General features: G+C 34.3%; 1 protein-coding gene across 15 annotated transcripts in view; it reads left to right on the top strand.

Annotated features, from left to right (window-relative positions):
* Positions 1–22514, top strand: part of jakmip3 (Janus kinase and microtubule interacting protein 3) — a 91516-nt gene that overhangs the window by 57347 nt on the left and 11655 nt on the right. For 4 of the 15 annotated variants that reach the window (XM_073918852.1, XM_073918856.1, XM_073918855.1 and 1 more), the window contains exons 6-17: positions 3603–3800; positions 8398–8517; positions 11270–11416; positions 11809–11940; positions 14438–14473; positions 14933–15004; positions 15787–15903; positions 18049–18177; positions 20155–20238; positions 20347–20409; positions 21999–22097; positions 22195–22293. In XM_073918852.1, the coding sequence (XP_073774953.1) occupies positions 3603–3800; positions 8398–8517; positions 11270–11416; positions 11809–11940; positions 14438–14473; positions 14933–15004; positions 15787–15903; positions 18049–18177; positions 20155–20238; positions 20347–20409; positions 21999–22097; positions 22195–22293 (1296 nt within the window). The remainder of the gene's footprint in view (positions 1–3602; positions 3801–8397; positions 8518–11269; positions 11417–11808; positions 11941–14437; positions 14474–14932; positions 15005–15786; positions 15904–18048; positions 18178–20154; positions 20239–20346; positions 20410–21998; positions 22098–22194; positions 22294–22514) is intronic. The other 11 variants (XM_073918862.1, XM_073918861.1, XM_073918866.1 and 8 more) reach the window with 3 other exon arrangements.

Raw genomic sequence — 22514 nt, 5'->3', positions numbered from 1 at the left:
AATTATTATTATTATTATTGTTGTTGTTATTGTTATTATTAATATTATTATAGATATATCTGGATGCCTATGACTCGCTCCTGTCCTCAATCTGGCAACCTGTGCTTGCGTTTGTTTTGATCCAGGAGTGCAATACGCTTATTTCACGCGGCCGCCATTTTAAAGAACCAAAGCAAGGCTGCGGTGGGAAGAAACCCGGAAGTATAGGACCAGCACTGTAAACATTGCAGTAACATGCTGTGTACTGCAAATCTCCAGCTGTTGCCAGTATTTCAAACTGCAGAAATTGTGTAAACATTACTTCAATATCATTCAGTAAGTTTATTTTAAACAATTAAAAGCAATTTAACATCAATCAAGATCACAATCTCAGTGATACGCTTAAGTGTCCTCGTGAGTGATAAAACACTGCAGTCCTCTGCAGCACACCCTCGTGTTGTCTGTAATAGTGTTGTCCTGGTACTGAAGTTTTAAACCCGGCTATTTCCCGCTAACATGGAACTGATCACGGCTTCGTGCTTCAGTCTCTGTGTATCTGTGTTTGATTTGCATTCAGTTTACCGCTCTTCACCCAGTGCAAACACAGACACATGGACTGGATCGTGAAGCAGCCGTCAAGATCAGTCGAGTCATCAAGCAGATCGCTTCGCTTGGCTCGTCTGTGTTTGTGCTCAGTATACAGTGGTGGGTGAACTGATGACCTTCTCAGCCAATCACAATCATTTCTGTTGAACACGTGAACACAATGGCAAATCAGTGCTGTTTTAAGAAAGCCATAAACAGTGCCTTAAATGTTAGCGCGAAATTGCCGGTTTTTCTTTTAATTCAGTATCGTGACAAGTCTAATCTAGTGAAAGAATCAGTTTATTAACTCGAGTTTGATAAATGGAATCTAAAACGTGTGTTTGGGAAAGAAAACATTGCTAACTAGGGCCATTTCCCTTAACTTAGCTGAAAATGAGCTCTGATATCCCTTTTCACATTCACCATTCATTCAGAACGGACCTTCGGGTCACCCAGAAGGCGGAGAAATTATAAATTTGTGTCACTTTATCTTCACTGAGAAGATATACAGCTAGTTACACAACATTCCTATGTAACTCCCAATGATACGTGATTCTTCCCACCGCAGCCTCAATTTCGCTTTCGAAAATGGCGGCCGCGTGAAATCAGTCTATACACCAATTACCATGTTTGTAAACATTCAGGATGCGCGTGCAGGGAAGTGGCAGAAAAAACTGGGAGCGCCAGCATTTACAGCTAGGGAATGACATCAGATGCGGTGCAGAGTTAGTTGTTGTCTTAGAAATAAGATATATTGATTACACATTATATATATTATTTACATAATGCTTTCAGAATATTATAACAGCTCGTCGCACAGTGATTCGGCAGAATTAACATTGAAGTGAGCGGCGTTCACCTGACAGGTCAATTTGCGATATGGATATTGGATAAGACGAAATGACCAAGCATCCAGCCCCAAATACACAATCTTATTGAAGCTCCAAGTGATTTTACAAGAGAGAAGTTAAAGGTCTACAGGTCTTTGGATGCCAGCAGTGTTCTGTGTGGTCATGTGCAAGAAATAATGCTCCATGATGACCAGATTCAACACTATGTAGAGCTAAAAACCGAGATTCTGCTTAGCCAAAGACAAGGAAAGAAGATGGAGTTAATGTTATACAACCCCTGGGTAATTAATCACCAACACGCAAAACGACTGCATTCTGACAGCGAACTGCATCTGTACGGCAGGGTATGTGAACGAGGTAAAGTCGGTTTTATATTCGCACATTCGGACTTTCTCCTTAACAATATAATTTCATTAAAGTATTATTTGCAAACTCTAAATAGCGAAATCATATTAGCAGGCAATGATTATCAAAGTACAACATGTTCACCGTCAAATAAACATTGCTAATGTTGTTTTCAAGTCCCACTTGCAGGTTATTTCAGACCGAATATTCAAAGTGCAGTGGTAAACAATATGGGAGTTTGTCACAAGTTGTCACTGAATGAATGTGTGAATATAAAACCAACTTTACCTTAATAAACGTAACTTTCACGTTTCATTCTTAGCGTTCAGTGTCCGCAGTTTAATTCACCATATGTAACTGTTTTTGCTGAAATCATTTCTGCAATCAAAAACGAGTGATGTGTTTGATTCAGCACAGTGTGAACTGACCTGATATGACATGAGAACTGCAGAGTCCAGCATTTCTAATTAGCTCCTCACTTCATTCAGCTCCCATTTAGCCAAAGACGTCTGCAGTCGTTATTAAAGCAGTGTGTGGTGTATGGTAAAAGTTAAGTTTTCTATTTTTGGACTCGAATTCGGCATCCTACCGCACAAAACAACATTTTTCCCATTGCAGCCTGTCCTTTTTTTGCAACCGGCGACCCGTGTGACGTCATGTGTGACTTAGGTTGGTAATTGGTCTATACCAGGGTTTTTCAAAGTCTAAGACAGTGGGCCTCCCTTTTGACACAACTTATCCATTGTCGCCCCCCTTCTCCCAAACACGCACACACACACACACACACACACACATATATATATATATATATATATATATATATATATATATATATATATATATATATATATATATATATATATATATATATATATATATATATATAGTATATATATAAAGCCACAGACAGATGTCAGACTGTTAACTCACATTTATCATCATTTGCATGAAAGAGCAATTATTTACAGAATAATCATAAGTATTTTAATATAACGTTTTTAAAACTAGGATGATGATATGTTCAATATGAATAGAACAGATCCAAGAACTGTCCATCCCAGTCAAAACAGTTGAAGTTTAGCGGGTCTCATGCTGTCATTAGCCAAAATATTTTGACAAACCACACATAAAGGTCGTGGTTCATCAGCTGGTCCTGTCCACGTAAATCCTAAACTCAAATACTGATCATCATATCATCATCGTCTTTTGGGTTTAAGCCCTGAACTTGAAGGCTTTGAATCGGGGGGTCTCAGAAACCGATCCATTGTATTAGCAGGCATATACCTGTATTGGCGGGCTTGCCAAACAGAAGCGAATTCACAGCTATGGCCTTCTGGGTAAAAAAGGTTTTCTTATTTTAGACGTTTTTTTTATTTTTTTTTAGCTTTGTTTAATTAAAACGTTAAAATATAATAAAAAATACATATAATAATTAAACTTAATAATTATATTTTTATTATATAATATTTTTTCCCGCGCCTACCCTGACATGCTCTGGCGCCCCCCAGGGGAGGCGCGCCTCACACTTTGAAAACCCCTGGTCTATACCTAGTTCAACCACTGGGTGTCAAACTTACACACTGCACATTTAAAAGTAAATGCTCGTGTTTGTGTTCAGGTTTTTCTTCATTTTATTAAGTTTTAATGAGCTTTTTTTTTTTAAGCATTTTACTATTAAATGTTTTCTTTTAATCCATTGATATTTCATTTCTCTGTGAGATGGCAGTGTGTTTACTCCTGCTGGCTGACGGTCATGTTTAGGTGCAGTTTGCGACTGTCCTGTTGTCATTGCAGCACATACGAGCGTGTGTGAGTGACCGTGCTGTGTGTTCTGTCCTGTAGATGGATGAGATTAAGCTAAAGGACCGTGCTGTCTGTGGGCTGGAGAGAGAGCTGAACGCTCAGGCGGGCCACACGTGGAAACTACAGCAGCAGAAACAGGCTGTAGACACTCAGCTGGCCCTGCTGCGAGACTCCAGCCCCAGACGAGAAGGCCCTTATTCCCCCGCTGCAGGAGACACAGACAGCACTACTAACGTTGTAAGCACCTCTACTTCATTACTAAACCACACTCACATCGCTTGTTGCACTTCTGCTCACACCCATTCTCTGAAAGCCAGATCAGTAATAAAGGAGACCGATGCACAATGTCAAATGCTTATAATTGAGCAGCTTTGGCTTTATATCTAACAGGTCTTTCCTCTCCTCCACATTTAATCTACTGCTTTTAAAGCAGCTTCATTTTGAGTGTCTCCTGCTGTTTCTGGAATAAGGGCCTTTTGTTTTGCCATATATTTTATTGTTATACTCTGTGTAGTCTAACAAATAAATATTGCATTCATCTTATTTGACTGAATTTGTTTTTGTTTATTTTACAGATGCTTATATTCAAAGTTACTTGCGTTGCATTTTTGATTAGTGCTTCTCTTTGAGAAGTGACCCTTTACTGTAATAGTTAACTGCAGAAATTGCATTGCAGTGTTTTTTCAATTTAATGGAACATTATCACGTCATATTTTGACATTTTTTCAGAATGTTTAGTTATTTGGGCCATTAATCTAGACCAGGGGTGGGCAATCTTGGTCCTGGAGGGCCGGTGTCCTGCATAGTTTAGCTCCAACCCTATTCAAACAAACCTCCCTATAGAGTTCAAGTGATCTTGAAGACACTGATTAGCATGTTCAGGTGTGTTTGACTAGTGTTGGAACAAAACTCTGCAGGGACACCGGCCCTCGAGGATCAAGTTTGCCCATCCCTGATCTAGACTATGTGTTTAATATTTTAATGTTTAAAAGCATTTTTGCTAATTTAATTTTAATGTGGACACCAAGATGGGATATCTTTGACCTGTCTTTATTTAAAACATTTGACAGTATATGCCTTTAATTAATTGAGAAGTTAAATTAAAAAAAATTATTTAAGTGATTTATTACATTGTAGTTGGGCTTCCGAAGTTGCATTCAATTATTAATTATTTTGTTCAAATATTTAAATGTTTTATTTTAATTTAATAATGTTTTAAGAAAAATTTAATTCAGCCTTGGTGAAATTTACCAGTAGAATCTTATATATATATATATATATATATATATATATATATATATATATATATATATATACTGTTTTCAAAATATATCTATATATATATTTTATTTTATTAGTAGTATTTCACAAAATGTCCATGAATAAATTTGTATTTTATTTTATTTTATTATTTTTTTTTGTTCGTATTTTGCAAAATGCCCATTAATACATTTGTATTTTATTTTCATTTGTTTTATTTCATTTTATTTATTTATTTATTTTTCGTATTTCACAAAATACCCATTAATAAATTTGTATTTTATTTTCAATTATTTATTTCATTTTATTTATTTATTTATTTTATTTTTATTTTTATTTTTTTGGTAGTATTTTACAAAATGCCCATTAATACATTTGTATTTTATTTTAATTTGTTTTATTTCATTTTATTTATTTATTTATTTTTCGTATTTCACAAAATGCCCATTAATAAATTTGTATTTTATTTTCAATTATTTATTTCATTTTATTTAATTATTTATTTTATTTTATTTATTTTTTTATTTTTTTGGTAGTATTTTACAAAATGCCCATCAATAAATTAGTATTTTATTGTCATTTATTTTATTTTATTTCATTTCATTTTATTTATTTATTTTTTGGTAGTATTTCACAAAATGCCCATTATTATTATTTTTTTTTATTAATAGTAAAATAATATTGCAATTTTAAATAGTAAATTTATTATTATTATTATTATTATTATTATTATTATTATTATTATTTATCCATTCTTTCACTCATTCTAAAGTGTATTTTGTTTCATCAGTGTGGTATCTAAAGCTCAAAAGGGTTTGCCCATTGCTTAGTCTAATATATCAACATATAAATAAACTATACACGTATAAAAATAGACGAAATTGTGAAAATGTAATTTTCAACACTACATTGGCGGCTCTTCATATGAGCTGAAGCTGAAAGAGTAAGTGTGATCTTTTCAACATTTCACCCTCACAGGGCTGTTAGGAAATGCATAGCACATGCACACACACACACACACACACACACACACACACACACACACACACACACACACACACACACACACACACACAATTTGACTGCCTTTTTTGAGGGTCTTCCCATAACCTTAATAATGCTGATACTCTACAAACTGTATTCTGTCCTTTTCCACAAACCCATACCCTAAAAATTCTGTGTGATTTATCAGCCATTTTCCTCACGGAGACCATATAATATCCCTACAAATTCGGAAATTTCTGGTATTGCTATACTTGTGAGCACATTTGGGGTGCAAAGGTACACACATGTTTGTTTTTGTGAATTGTAGGGACATTTCATAAGTTTTCACGCATTTTATACTGTACAAAATGTTTTTTTTGTTTTTTCTATGACCTTACCCCAACCCTTACCCTACTTTTTAAAATTAAAGTTTGATAGGAGGTGACGCTTATCCTCTGAAGCTATGATTTGTACTGTTGCCCTCTAGAAACAATATTCAAAACCATCAAATACACTTCTAATAGATATCAATTCACCTTTGTTCTTGAAGCCATAAGAAAATAATAATAATAATAATAATAATAATAAACATAATTTTTATATAGCGCCTTTAAAAGTAGCATCTCAAGGTACTTTACAGACATTAAATGTGAAACAAAAGATACAAGGATGAATCCAAAACAAATTTAATAATAAACAATAATTAAAAGCACATAATAATAACAATAGTAATAGATATAAAAATCATATAAAAGTCAAATAAAATCAAATAAAAGCCACTCTAAAACAGTAAGTTTTAAGAGATGATTTAAAAATACTGTACTCAAGGATTCTGCATTGCGAATATCAAAGGGTAAGAAGTTACACAATTCAGGTGCCTATGAAAAGTCTAGAGTTGAGCTGCATTGTCTGAGCAGTTAAAACACCAGCATCAGACGAGATTATTTAATCAGACGACGATCATTAAATGATCAGATAAATATAATCTTAATAACCTTAAATTTAAGTAAGTTTGATATTTTTTTACGTGTGTTTGTTTTTTACTAGTATTATTATATTTCTAAAGTTATTATGAGGCATGCTGGATTGTGTTTTTTGTTATTGTTTATGAGTAATTATTGTTTGTATGTATTTGTTGTGTCATGATGCTACGCTGTAAAACCCAATAAGTTAAGGTAACTCAAACCATTTGAGGAAACTGATTACAAGTTTTTAAAACTAATTCTAATGAGTACTGTGAACTTAATCCATTTGAGTAAAAAAAGCAATTTGGGCACAGTAAAACCCAATAAATGAAGAGAACTCAAACCAACTGAGTACTGTAAAACCCAATAAGTTAAGGCAACTCAAACCGTTTGAGGAATCCGATCGCTACAAACCATTTAAGTTCACAAACGAATTCTAATGAGTACTGTGAACTTAATCCATTTGAGTAAATGAAGCAATTTGAGCACAGCAAAACCCAATAAAGGAAGAAAACTCAAACCAACTGATTACTGTAAAACCCAATAAGTTAAGGCAACTGAAAGGATTTTAGGAAACCGATTGCTACAAACCATTTGAGTTAAAAAAAACTAATCTATATGAGTATTGTGAACTTACTCCATTTAAGTTGAAGTAATCAGGTATTTAATTAACTCATTACCTTTAACACTAAGTTAAAAACTGTTTTCAAATGAGTAGAATTTTCAGTCAATTTTGAGCTAACTACACTTCTTTCATTTGATAAAGTTGACTGTTGGGTTTTACAGTGTGCTGCCCTAATACAATTGCCTCCGGGGGAATTAATAAACTTGTTAAAGTCTTCAAAGGAAACTTTCTGCAGTTTTACTTTCTCAAAATAAAATTCTGTACGGTTTGACATATTGGGACATTGGCAATGTCCTGATGGTCAACTTCTGTTTATATACCTGTCATATCCATGTCATTATACAAGTTTGTGTCCTGATATGTCAAAAAAACACACATGCACAAAAACACACGTGCACGTACATTATTTTCCTGCATTTTAATATCATATACTTGTCTTTGTGTTGCTGTGGGTTTGATCTGAGCTTCAAGTGCTTTTATTTTCTCTGCTGGAGAAAAGGTGGATTTGATCAGTGACCTTTCAGCTGTTTGTCAGATGTGGCCAGAGCTCCACGTCTGTTTTACTGTCGCTTGACATAATGAAGAATGTCCTAAATACACCTGCAATAGCAAAGGGAGTTGCCAGAAAATGCAGTCAGAATTATTAACCCTCCTGAATTATTGAAAATGATGTACGGTCATCATGGCAAAGATAAATTAAATCAGTTATTAGAAATGAGCTATTAAAACTAATATGTTTAAAAATGTGTTGAATATAATTGTTTTTGCATTAAACAGAAATTGAGGGAAAATATACAAGGGGGCTATTAATTCAGACTTCAACTGTATGATGATTGTTTTTGTGATCTAGAGTCACATATAGAAAGTCAAATCAAGACAAATGTTTGTGTTAAAAGAGCTGCAGTTTGGTGAGTGTACCGATGAGAGTATTTTAACACCGGAAAATGATGCGATGAATGTTTTTTTTCCCCCAGTTACCTGCAGTTGGTTTGTTTTCCAGATGCAGCAGTTGGATGAGAAAGACGCTCGACGGTTTCAGTTGAAAATTGCAGAACTGAGTGCCATAATCCGCAAACTGGAGGACCGAAACGCACTGCTGTCAGAGGAACGCAATGAACTGGTGAGTTTGTGCTATTTTAGGTGATTTCACTTAAATATGTGAGTGGAGTTTAACTTATTGTTTGGAAATATATCAGTAAAAATGTCTATTTGATAATATTATAAATTATATTATTAATTTAATAAATTAATCTATATTTTATTTTAATTTATATATGTATTTATTTATTTTTTACATTTTTAAATAATTAATTTAAAATTTTTTGCATTTACATTTTACATACACACACACACTACCGGTCAGAAGTTTGGGTTCAGTAGGATTTTTAAATGTTTTAAAATAAGCTTCTCCAGATCACTAAGGTTGCATTTGTTAAATCAAAAATACAGTACAAACTGTACAATTGTGAAATGTTCTTGCACTATAAAATAACTGTTCAAAAGTAGTTTATCATTTCATTTAATCATTTATTCCAGTGATTTGAAGATGCGTTTTCAGCTTCATCACTGCATGGTCACATGATACTTCAGAAATCCCTCTAATATTAATTATTATTATTATTATTATTATTATTATTATTATTATTATTATTATTATTATTAATGGCAATGGTAATAAAAGCATTAATGATTGGAGTAATCATTTCATTTGAAACTACATAAAATAGGAAATCAGTTATTTAAAACTTTTTTAAATATTTAACAATTTAACTTCTTTTTTTTTATTTAATAAATGCCGCCTTAATGAAAAAGAAAAACATGAAAAAAACACAACTGACCCCAAACTTTTGAACGGTAGTGTAGTTGTAATTTCTATTATATTTCCAAAAAAATTAATAATTTAAATAAATGCCTTTGAGATCTTTTCTTTTCAGTAGTAATATTTTACAAACTGCCCATTAATACATTTTTATTTCATTTTATTTTTTTCTGTTTTTTATAGTAAATTTTTTTGCTTTATTTTATTTTAATTTACTATATACTAACAATATTTAGCTTTTAATATAAAAAAATATTTATATGATAATGATTTTATTTTATGTTGCGTATTTATTATTTAATACAAAGGCGATGCAATTTTATTTAATCTTTTATTGATTTGGTTTTATTTTTCTGGAAATGATAAAAATGATAAAAAATTTAAATAAATGTTTTATAAAACTAAGAAAAATTGAGATCAAGAAATTAAATTAACCTTCTTTTAAAAATTAATTTAAAAATTAATTACTTTTAAAAAGTAATTTAGTAATTAATATATTTTATTTTGTTTAGTTTTGTTTTTATACTATACTAAATACTTAATATTTAAATACTAAATATTTATATATTTTTTTAATTTAAGTTTATTTACTATATGCCAACAATATTTAGTTTGTATTATTACAGTTTTTTATATGATAATGGTTTGTTTATTATGAGTCTATTAGATTATTTTTTTCTCTTTTTTTCCTTTTTTTTTTTTTTTCATATAATTCAGATCCATAAACCCAAATTAACCTTCTTAAAAAAAACTTTGAGCATCTGTACCCTGTAATATTGAACATCCTTTTGCTTTTCTTTGCTTTGTCTCCCTCTTCAAATGTTCATCATTTCAATCACTAGACTGAATGGGCGTTATCAGTGGTTATCAGCTGATAGATATGGGCCAGTAGGGGCCTTCTGCACCTACTAGCAGGCTCAGAAAGCTGTCATCATCCATCCACATGATTTCTCAACTTTACTAATAGAAAAGACTCCAGATCTAGATCTGTTTTTTTTTTTTTTTTTTTTTTTGGCTATAAATAATAATGGGGTTTTTTTTTCATTATTTTGCTAACTTATTTTGCTTTATTTTCAGAAATTGTTTGAGAATAATTTACTCCATTTTATTTTTATTTTTATTTTATTTTAGGTTCAGAAAATACAGCATGTCAGCAAAATTGCCTATACATAATTATACAATTTTATTTTGCTCAAACATTGTTATATTTTATTTTCAGAAATGGTTTGAGAAATATTGGCTCTATTGTTTTGTTTTATGTGTATTTTATTTTAATTAGATAATTTTATTGAAATATTATTTTATGTTCAGAAAATGTCAGCAAAATTGCCTATAAATAATTACATTTTATTTTGATTAAAAGTTTTATTTTTAGAAATGGTTTGAGAAATATTGGCTCTAATTTTATTGTATTTTATTTTATTTTAGGTTCAGAAAATACAGTATGTCAGCAAAATGGCCTAAAAATATTTATTTAATTTTATTTTGCTTAAAAACCTATATATTTTATATTCAGAAATTAAGAAATATTGGCTCTAATTATTTTTATTTTATTTTATGTTTAGAAAATGTCGGCAAAATGTGTCTATAAATAATTTTAATTTTATTTTGATTAAATGATTTATTTTATTTTCAGAATTAGTTTGAGAAATGATTGGCTCTAATTATTTTATTTTATTTTAGGTTCAGAAAGTATGTCAGCAAAATTTTCTATAAATAATTAGTTAATTTTATTTTGCTCAAATATTTTATTTTATTTTCAGAAATTGTTTGAGCGGTATTGGCTCTTATTATTTTATTTAATTTTATTTTAGGTTCAGAAAATACAGTTTATCAGCAAAGTTTTCTATAAATAAGGGTTTAATTTCATTTTGCATAATTATTTTATTTTCAGAAATTGTTTGACAGGTATTGGCTCTAATTATTTCATTTTATTTTATATAGCCTACCTACATTTTTTATTTATTTATTTTTATTTTAAATTACATTTTATTGCGTTTTAGAAATAATGGCTTTACAGTATTTTTTTTAACGTTTGTGTGTGTGTGTCCAGTTAAAGCGTCTCCGTGAAGCTGAGAGCCAGTATAAGCCTGTGCTGGACAAGAACAGACGTCTCAGCCGCAAGAACGAGGAACTGGCTCATGCATTGAGACGCATGGAGAACAAACTGCACTTCGTCACTCAGGAGAACATCGAAATGGTAAAAAAGCAGAAATATATATCTGCATAGCATAAACACTTACAAACTAAGAGACTGTTCTGTCTTTGTATGTGTCATCAGAGGGGGAAGCCCCGCCCATTAGTGACAATCTCTCCCTCATTAGCATAAACAGCCGTGAGTGAGAAGCAGCCGTCCGCCATTAGAGTTTTCACGGTGTACCTGCTGAAGATAATGTCAGCGACTTTCTATTTTAAGAGAAAACCTTCAGCTAATATATTTTATTTAATATTAAGATCAGATATTTTGTGAATACAGCCAGGCTCTGATCATTATTATGGTGACCCATCAGACAGTGAGTAATTCTCTGTACTGTATGTGCACACAAACATATGGTCACTGGATGTGAGGATTGAGCTTTTGTTTTGTCACAGCGGGAAAAAGCGGGGACGATTCGACGGCCCAGTTCTCTGAATGATCTGGACCAGAGTCAAGAGGAGAGAGAGATCGAGTTTCTGAGACTACAAGTGCTGGAGCAGCAGAACATCATCGACGATCTGTCCAAGGTATCAGCTGAGCTTCTCACATGGATTTACAAAACTCTATTTTATTGATTGATTTTGTGGGATTGTCTTTTTGATTCATTTCAAACAGTAGCATAACAAAGCAATGATGACAGTACAGATATTTAAAGAGAAAAACAAACAGTAGATATACTTCTGAATATGACAGAACTCATTCTTTATTCACATAATTTTTTACATTTTTTATTAAAGAAGCCGTATGATGCCTTTTATTAGTTATCATCTGCGTGTGTGAGATCTGCGAAGTCATAAAGCTCAGCATCTATCACAAAACAGATTTATTCTCATTTTAGGATTCATGTCTCTTTTCAAGCAGAATTTTACTCGCAATGAATCGTGTGGCATCGCATCATTTTGTTGTTGATGTTTCTATTGTTATTCATATTTCTATTCCTAGATATTTCCTATATTATACACAGTTGAAGTCATAATTTTAGCCCCCCTGAATTATTAGCCTCCTATTTCTTTTTTTCCCAATTTCTGTTTAACAGAGAGAAGACTTTTTCAGCACATTTCTAATCATAATAGTTTTAATAACTCATCTCCAATAACTGATTTATTTTATCTTTGCCATGATGACAGTAAATAATGCTTTACTAGATATTTTTCAAGATACGTCTGTAAAGCTTAAAGTGACATTTTAAGGCTTAACCAGGTTAATTAGGCAAGTTATTGTATAACTTTTGCTCTTGAAAAACATATGGTATTTAAAAAATGCAAAACTGCTTTTATTTTAGCCAAAATAAAACAAATAAGACTTTCTCCAGAAAAAAAAAAAAAAATGTTATCAGACAAACTGTGAAAATGTCCATGCTCTGTTAAACATCAATTGGGAAAATTTAAAAAAGAAATAAAATTAAAGGGGGCTAATACTTCAATTGTAAATGTTCAGTTCTAGAAAATTCTATAAAAGTTTTGTATGAAATTATTGCTATTTCTTCAGAAATTCATCTATCGTATGATGCTTTGAATTATATGATGCATAATTGTTCTGTTCTGTTCTGTTATGTTCTAGTCCAGTCTAGTCTAATTTATTTTGTTCTGTTTTATTCCATAATACAGTCTATGTAGTAAATTGCAGCCTTTTCACACTCATGTACCATGATTACATATTTAAGCTCATGCATCATTCGATATGATTTTTTTAATATTCCAAACTTTAATTCTATTTTAATTTAAGAAATGTATTCCTATTTCCTCTCTCACAGGAATTCTCTTACTGTGACATGTCAAGAATCCACTGATGCACTATTCTACTCTACTCTACTCTTCTCTACTCTATTCTATTCTATTCTATTCTTTACAACAGTTTATGTATTAAATGAGTCTTTTCACACTTATGTAACATTATTGCAGATTTAAGCTTATGCATCATTAAATTTAATTTTATTCTATTCCCAACTTCAATTCTATTTAAGTTTAAATGTATGTACCTATTTTCTCTCGAGAATTCACTCACCATGTAATGTCAATATTCCACTGATTTGTTCTGAGTTGTTCTGTTCTGTTCTGTTCTGTTCTGTTCTATTCCATTCTATTCTATTCTATTTTGTTCTGTTCTGTTTTGATTTGTTCTGTTTTGTTCTTTCACATGAAATCTTTGTTCTATTTTATATTGGACCGTTATTTTATTATTGCAGATTTAAGCTAATGCATCACTCTATTGGATTCTATTATATTCTAAAGTTCAATCTTATTTAAGTTTCTAATTTTTGCACCTATTTTGTCCCAGGAATTCGCTCACCGTGTGATGCCAAGTTTCCTCTAATGTGTCCTTCTATTCTATTCTATTCTATTCTATTCTATTCTATTCTATTCTATTCTATTCTATTCTATTCTATTCTATTCTATTTTGTTCTTTAATGTGACATCTTTTTTGTTCTATTTTATAACGGACTTAAATAACATGATTGCAGATTCAAGCTTTTGCTTCATTCTATTTAATTCAATTCTGATACAAAATCTTATTTTATTTTAAGTTAAGAAATGTGTACCTATTTTCTTCCAAAAATTCACTTACCATGTGGTGCCAAGATTCCACTGATGCATCATTCTATTCAGTTCCATTCCATTCAGTTTTGTTTTTTGTTTTGTTTTGTTTTGTTTTGTCATGTGAAATCTATTTTGTTCTGTTCTATAATGGACTCGTGTAACATGATTGAAGATTTAAGCTTAAACACTGTTCTATTTGATTCTATTCTTTTACTAAGTTAAAATTTAGCACCTCTATTCACTGTGTGATGCCAAGTTTCCACTGATGCATCATTCTATTCTATTCTATTCTATTCTATTCTATTCTATTCTAGTCCAGTGTCACCAAATAAATAAAACAATGGCTCTTAAAATATCTCTTTAGGAATTTTCCAAACTGCGGTAAACCTTGAAACTGGTTATCGTCCCATGCCTAGTTTGCACATGCAAATGATGTATTACTGTTTTCTGATTATTCTATTTTATTATTTATTTATTTTTTTTGCAGGCTCTGGAAACCGCTGGATATGTGAAGACTGTGATAGTAAGTAATTTTGCCTCTGGGAAATATTCACACTTTATGTTGCTAAAATATGTCAGGGTTTTTTTTTGCATATGAGTTATATACTGTACGTCTTGCCTAACAAAACCCAGATGAAAAATGTGTTTTCTCAAAGGGTGAATGATATTATCAACTACTGTATGTGTGTGATGTTCAAATATTAATCTAAATGCAAATACCAGGCATCACCTTATGGATAAACCTACAAATGTTGTGCAAACGACACATTTTAAAAACACCACAGAAGTGAGATGTTCTTGTAGGACAGTGATTTTGATGTGTTTGGTTTTTATTTATTTGGATTAATTCCTTGAGATACACAGTACCATCTCATTTTTAAGGGAGTCCCACAATTTAATAGAACCACAAAAACACAAAACAAAAACACTTATTACATATTTGTGATTTTGACATACTTTTGTTTTTAATGGTGTTCTTCAGGAGCGAGATATGCTGCTGAGATATAGGAGACAGGACAGCCTGCGCAGGAAGAAGCCCTTCAGAACCTGTAGAGTACGCAGACATCAGGATAAATCTACACATCGCACTGTCAAATAATAATATTAATAGGGCAGCATGATAGCTCGATGGTTAGCACTGTCGCCTCACAGCAAAAACATTGCTGTTTTGAGTCCTGGCTGGGTTAGTTTACATTTCTGTGTGGAGTTTGCATGTTCTCCCCATGTTCGCGTGGGTTTCTTTCGGGTGCTCAGGTTTCATTCATTCATTCATTTTCCTTCAGCTCAGTCCAATATTTATAAGGGGTGGCTACAGTGGAATGAACCACCAACTATTCCAGCATATGTTTAAACCTATGCAACCCAGTACTGGGAAACACCCATACACACTTATGCACACACACACACACACTCATTAGTTTATTCAATTCACCTACAGTGCATGTGGTTGCACTGTGGCGGAACACCCAGAGGAAACCCGCGCCAACACAGGGAGAACATGCAAACTCCACAAAGAAATGTCATCTGACCCAGCCAGAACTCGAACCAGTGCTAACCACTGAGCCACCTCTGAATTAAAATTGACGTTAAAATGATTACATTCATGTCTGTTTTCGTTTGTTTATATTGTATTGATTTGATTTATTAATAGATTTTAAGTTTGCCGTAATTCTGCATTTATTTATTTAAGTGTAGTCTGAATGTAATGTAATGTATTTTACTGATTGTTCGAATTGTGTTTTAATAAGCACTGGTTATTATTATTATTTTGAATAATTCTGCATGTAGTTTTTTGTGATTTGTATTGTTCATATCCCCTCTCCTGCTCTTGTGTAGCCGGTGGTGGAGACGTTTTTCGGCTATGATGAGGAAGGCTCCATAGACTCAGACGGCTCCTCTATTTCCTACCACACAGACAGAACACCCTGCACTCCAGACGATGACCTCGAGGAGGTGTGTGTGTGTGTGTGTGTGTGAGTGCGTGCGTGCGTGCGCGCATGCCTGCGTGCGTGCGTGCGTGTGTGTGTGGGCGTGCACGTGTATGTTAGGGTTACAGTTAGGGTTCCATACATGTACTGTATGTGCGTGTGATTGTGTTATCTGCTGTGTTGTGTGTTGTGTGTGTGTGGTGTCTAGGGTTGTAACAATATACCGGTATGACGGTTTACCACGATTTGAACGTGCACGATTATCATACCATGAACAATTGCATATCAACGGTTTTAACCCTTAAAGACAGAGACAGCCGCCCGCGGCTAAAAATAAGTATTGCTCTTAAATGTTTAATAACTTTTGATCCGCTGATCCGATTCATACAATTCAAAGATTGGCATGAAGAAGAGAATCTCAGCTTTCCAGTGCTGTATCACATATCATTCGCGGACTTTCAGAGGCTCCGGAATCAGTGCGGTTACGTCATCAACATTTGACAACGCTGATTTGACAAAGAAACGCTCGTCACTGTGTCTCCGGACAAATCAGACATGATACATTGATGCATTGTCCCTCCTCCATGCCCAGATTGGTTCAAACTCGCTATATCACAACCAATAGGCATAGGTTTCACTTTTGTTTGTGGACCAAGCTTTTTGAACAACACGGAATGAGAGAAAGGCATACATTTATGCGCGGCTAAATAAAACGCCAAAAAAAAAAAAAGTTTTGCATGAAATAATTCTCATACTAAGTACTTTTGCATGCACAGCAGCACAGAAACATGACAAAACAGTGACACAGCAAAGACGAACTGCTGCTCTTGCTGTTTTCAAAAGACGCAAATGAAGGTGCAGCTGTTTGTCTGCATTGCAAACAACCATTTCCAAATCCATATCCAGACAACCATATCCATGCTGGCACATAAAACCTAAGGACGTTCCATATTGAATCTAGTTTCGTTATGTAACTATTTATAGTATAGTAAATATTTATATCTATTTTTTACTGAGGATTTGCACCATGTTTATTTGGACTTTATTTGGACTTTGACACATTATTTATTATTTTCTTATTTTTATTTGTTCATTGTAAGTGGTGTTGTTTATAGTAACTAAAAATATATTATTTGGAAAAAGTCAAATTTGCTTCACTGTTCTATTTTTTTGTAACATTTGTAACATACCGTATACCGCGAAACCGTCAAACCGTGGTATTGTTTTAGACGATTATCATACCGTGAAAAATTCATACCGTTACAACCCTAGTGGTGTCGTGTGTATGCTGTGTCTGGGAATGTGTTCTGTGTGTGTGTCAATCTGCTGTGTTTTGTGTGTGTCCTGCCTGCTTTGTGTGTATGCCACTGTGTGTCACTGTGTCAGTCTGCTGTGTTTTCTGTGTGTGTATGCTGTGACCAGAAACATGTTCTGTGTGTGTTTGCTTTGTGAGGGTGTGTCTGCCTGCTGTGTGAGTGGGTGTATATGCTGTACCTGTAATCCTGTGTGTGTGTTTGTGTGTGTGTGTGTGTGTGTGTGTGTGTGTGTGTGTGTGTGTGTGTGTGTGTGTGTGTGTGTGTGTGTGTGTGTGTGTGTGTGTGTGTGTGTGTGTTTTTGTGACATATCAGGACACAAATCTGTATAATGACATGGGTAAGACACAGGTATTACAAAAAGGAGGTGAAATGTGAGGACATTAGTGACGTCCTCATTTCTTAAAATGCTTTTAAATCCAACAGAGTGAGTTTAATCAGAGAGTAAAGCTGCACACAGTCTCTTGTGATGGTTGGGTTTAGGGGTAGGGTAGGATGAGGGCAATATAATATACGGTTTGGGCAGTATAAAATGAATGGAAACCTATGTAATGTCCCCAATTTTCACAAAAACAAACGTGTGTATGAATGAATGTATGTGTGTGTGTGTGTGTGTGTGTGTGTGTGTGTGTGTGTGTGTGTGTGTGTGTGCACGCATATACTGTGCATGTTAATGTGTTGTGTGTGTGTGTTTGTGTATGCTGTGCCTTCAAATGTTGTGTGTGTATACTCTGCCTGTAAGTGTGTGCGTGTACACATGTAAGTGTGTGTATGCCTGTGCTGTGCCTGTTAATGTGTTGTATGTGTGTTTGTGTAAGCTGTGCCTGTAAACGCGTTGTGTGGGTGTGTGTGTGTAGGGCATGCTGAAGGAGGAGACAGAGCTGCGTTTCCGTCAGCTGACGATGGAGTATCAGGCTCTTCAGAGGGCTTACGCTCTTCTGCAGGAGCAGGTGGGAGGAACCTTTGATGCAGAGAAGGAACTGAAGGTAAATCATTTAAACACATCAAACATTTACAGTCGCCTAACAACAACATCTCAGCTCTTAGCCGACGCTTCTTCATACTGCAGGAATGTCATTCTTTTAGCTGCGTTACTAGGTCATAAATAACACTATGAACTAAAGTATCATGCTGTAAAAATGTATTACTTCTGTATTAATGACTTCTTGGCGGCACAGTGGCTCAGTGGCTAGCACAGTCACCTCACAGCAAGGAGGTCACTAGTTCAAGTACCGGCTAGGCATTTCTTTGTGGATTTGGCATGTTTTCCCCATGTTGGCGTGGGTCTACTGTTGATAGTAGAAATGATAGTTATAATGACAGTAAAAATGACAACAACCATAATAATAAATATAGCTGCAAGCAGCAATTAAGGGGCCAAGCAGTTCAGAGGCAGAATGAGCAAAGCAGTCCAGAGGCAGAATGAGCAAAGCAGTCCAGAGGCAGAATGAGCAAAGCAGTCCAGAGGCAGAATGAGCAAAGCAGTCCAGAGGCAGAATGAGCAAAGCAGTCCAGAGGCAGAATGAACAAAGCAATCCAGAGGCAGAATGAACAAAGCAATCCAGAGGCAGAATGAGCAAAGCAGTCCAGAGGCAGAATGAGCAAAGCAGTCCAGAGGCAGAATGAACAAAGCAGTCCAGAGGCAGAATGAACAAAGCAGTCCAGAAGCAGAATGAGCAAAGCAGTCCAGAGGCAGAATGAACAAAGCAGTCCAGAGGCAGAATGAGCAAAGCAGTCCAGAGGCAGAATGAACAAAGCAATCCAGAGGCAGAATGAACAAAGCAATCCAGAGGCAGAATGAACAAAGCAGTCCAGAGGCAGAATGAACAAAGCAGTCCAGAGGCAGAATGAACAAAGCAATCCAGAGGCAGAATGAGTAAAGCAGTCCAGAGGCAGAATGAGCAAAGCAATCCAGAGGCAGAATGAACAAAGCAGTCCAGAGGCAGAATGAACAAAGCAATCCAGAGGCAGAATGAGTAAAGCAGTCCAGAGGCAGAATGAGCAAAGCAATCCAGAGGCAGAATGAACAAAGCAGTCCAGAGGCAGAATGAGCAAAGCAATCCAGAGGCAGAATGAACAAAGCAGTCCAGAGGCAGAATGAACAAAGCAATCCAGAGGCAGAATGAGTAAAGCAGTCCAGAGGCAGAATGAGCAAAGCAATCCAGAGGCAGAATGAACAAAGCAGTCCAGAAGCAGAATGAGCAAAGCAGTCCAGAGGCAGAATGAACAAAGCAATCCAGAGGCAGAATGAGTAAAGCAGTCCAGAGGCAGAATGAGCAAAGCAATCCAGAGGCAGAATGAACAAAGCAGTCCAGAAGCAGAATGAGCAAAGCAGTCCAGAGGCAGAATGAGCACCTTTGAGCAGATTTTCCAGTGCCGTAAACAAAAAACACTTTGCCTATTGACACAAATTTCACAACACTTGGTCAGCATGATCTGACGATGAATCAAATTTGGTGATATTTCGGCAAGCGGTCAAGGAGGAGTTTGCAAATTAAGTTTTTGAACAAAATCAATATGGTGGACAGGACGTTTAGCCAAATATGGCATATTTGGTATCGGTGTTCTCGGCATGAATCAAGGAATAAGTTGAGATTTTACCAAAATAAACACATGCAGTCTAAAGTTATTAGCACATTTTTGATTCATTAATGACGGTTCTTGAACGGTTTATAACTTGTGACCACTAGGTGGCGCTGTTACCAACGTATACAATAACAGTTACAATAACAGTCTTACAGTTACAATGAATTAGTGAAAAATGATCAGGGTTTGTTTGTTTTTTTTTTTTGTTGTTTTTTTAAGTGAAACGTTCCTTTATGATTGACATTTTAAATTTTCTTCTGGTATAGCACAACCTGGCTTTTTATTTTATTTTTTCCTATATCTGCAAAACTACACTTTTATGATAATGACCAATTCAATTCCTACATAATACAGAGTATTTATGTTTTGATTTTCAGACCCGAGAGCAGCTTCAGGCTGAAATGATCCGCTATCAGACCAGAATAGCAGATCTGGAGTGTGTTCTCAGTCATGAGGGACAGGTAAAAACACCACTGCTATTTGCATTAAACACATATTTATTTGCACTGAAGGAGCATGTGAGATGATTTTACACAAAACGTCTATGCTGGAATCATTTGCATCCGCAGGATATGAAGTGGATTGAGGAGAAACAGGCTTTGTACAAACGCAACCAAGAGCTTGTAGAAAAGGTGTGTTCAATTCCTGTTCAGCAGATTTTCTATTGGATTACTTTTTAAAAATCTAATAATAAACTGTGCCATTCCCAGAGATGGATCAGAGGCAACCCTAGTAATCTATCATTATTTGTACTTAATTCATTATTATCTTTACTTGCCCCCTACCTTGTTTTACATGCTATCCAAAACTTAATGATACCTTTATTATAACAGTAGTAATAGTGCTATTACTATAACTACTATTATTAACAATTAATCATGAGCAATTGACTAATTCCGCACAAAAATAAAGGTGTGTTTTTACTTTTTCATGTGTGTGTATCGTGTATATTCATTATGTATGTATAAATGCACACACACATGTCTATATCTGAGCAAGCAGTGCTGTATATCAGCACTGGTGTGAGGCGTTTGTTGGGACGAGGCCACAGGCCAAGTGCCTTAGTGTTCCATCAATGCCGATATACAGACATATTGCACTGCTACGAGCGTGATATTGCATTTATACAACAGTTCAACGGTATAATCGTGTATATACTGTAAAAAAAGAAAATCAAACACGAAGAGTCTCAAAACCCTATAGTACGAGGATCTACTTTCTTCCGCCTGTCATTTACATGTGCAGCTGATATCAGAACAGCAGAAACTCATTCACAAACGTCACTTTAGAGCTAGTATTTGAATGATTCTCTTGTATTATGTAGAGTATTAAAGTGTCTACGCAATGACAAAACAGGTGATTTTGCTCACATTTTAAGATTATAAGGTTGAACGGCATTAAATGCCATCAGTCTACAGAGATCTCCCAGTATTTGTTGAAAAAAAAAAACAAAGCAAACTCTACTAGATTACTATGGCATAAATACAGCAATATAAAATACAAAAGAGAGTTACTTCCCTTTTCTACAATGATTTGATCAAGTTTTGTTTTAAATTTACGCTCAGAAAAACATTTTTGTCCCCCGGCTTATTATGTCGATATCTTGTTGCAGAACAACGTAACATCAATTTCATTGCTCAAGTCCTGCTAAATTACTACAATATCTGTACTAAAAAAGTGTGTTTTATTTAATTTTACTGCAATTTATATTAAATTAATTTATTGATCAATAACATTTGACAAACAGCAATATGAAGACAAGTAAATCAGTCAAAAGAATAAGAATTAATTTCAATCAAATCTATTTGCCCTGAAGTAAATAACAGATGACTGAAATTTTCCCTTTAGATAGAGCCTACACGAATAACAGGCAACATGACAGGCTGACAGCCGCTGATACGCTGAAAATATAAAAAACATATTTTCAAATAGGCACTATCAATAAACTGCATAGTTGCAATATAAACAACTCAAAAAAAAGCCTCAAAAGTACATAATGTTGTCTAACAGTTGCAATATTTGTCAAACTGTGCAGTTTGTTTAGCCTTCTTGATGTCGCTGGTGTGGGCGGAGTAATACACAAAGATGAAGACGCTGTCGAAGTGCTGATGTTACTTTAATATCTCACGGCTATCAGCCAATCAGATTTGAGAACCAGACAGAACTGTTATATATATATATATATATATATATATAACATTGTGTTTTCTTTATTTCTCAGATTAAAAACATGGAGATGGAGGAGACACGACTGAAAAATGAAATTCAGGATGCAAAAGACCAAAACGAACTCCTGGAGTTCAGAATCCTTGAGCTTGAAGTGAGTCCGAGCTGAAGATCTGCTTTTCAGAGACAGATTTTAGCTGGAGAGTGATGATGATTATGATGATGATAATGATGCTGTTTTATTTCTCCAGGAAAGAGAGAGGAGATCTCCAGCCATAAACTTCAAGAATATCCATTTTGCGGAGGGTTTGAGTCCTCTTCAGATGTACTGTGAGGCCGAGGGTGTCACTGTGAGTTCAGCTGAACTGCACTAAAGACTAAAATACACTATACTCACCACTCGTGTAGTTCTGATTGGAGAAAAATGTAATGGTCAATATGGCCACTCTAGTGAAGAAAGCCCCCCCTTCTAGTAAAAGAGCTAATCATTGATCTCTATAGACTGATGATGCTTCTGGGAGGGGCTCAGTCCAGACGTGTCTTCTTCACAGTTTCTGCAGCTTCATTGGTT

The sequence above is a fragment of the Danio rerio genome, chromosome 12, assembly GCF_049306965.1.
Source record: "Danio rerio strain Tuebingen ecotype United States chromosome 12, GRCz12tu, whole genome shotgun sequence".
In the NCBI taxonomy this organism is placed as follows: Eukaryota; Metazoa; Chordata; class Actinopteri; order Cypriniformes; family Danionidae; genus Danio; species Danio rerio.
Note: the sequence above shows the minus strand (reverse complement) of the source record. Positions and strands in the feature narration are given on the sequence as shown.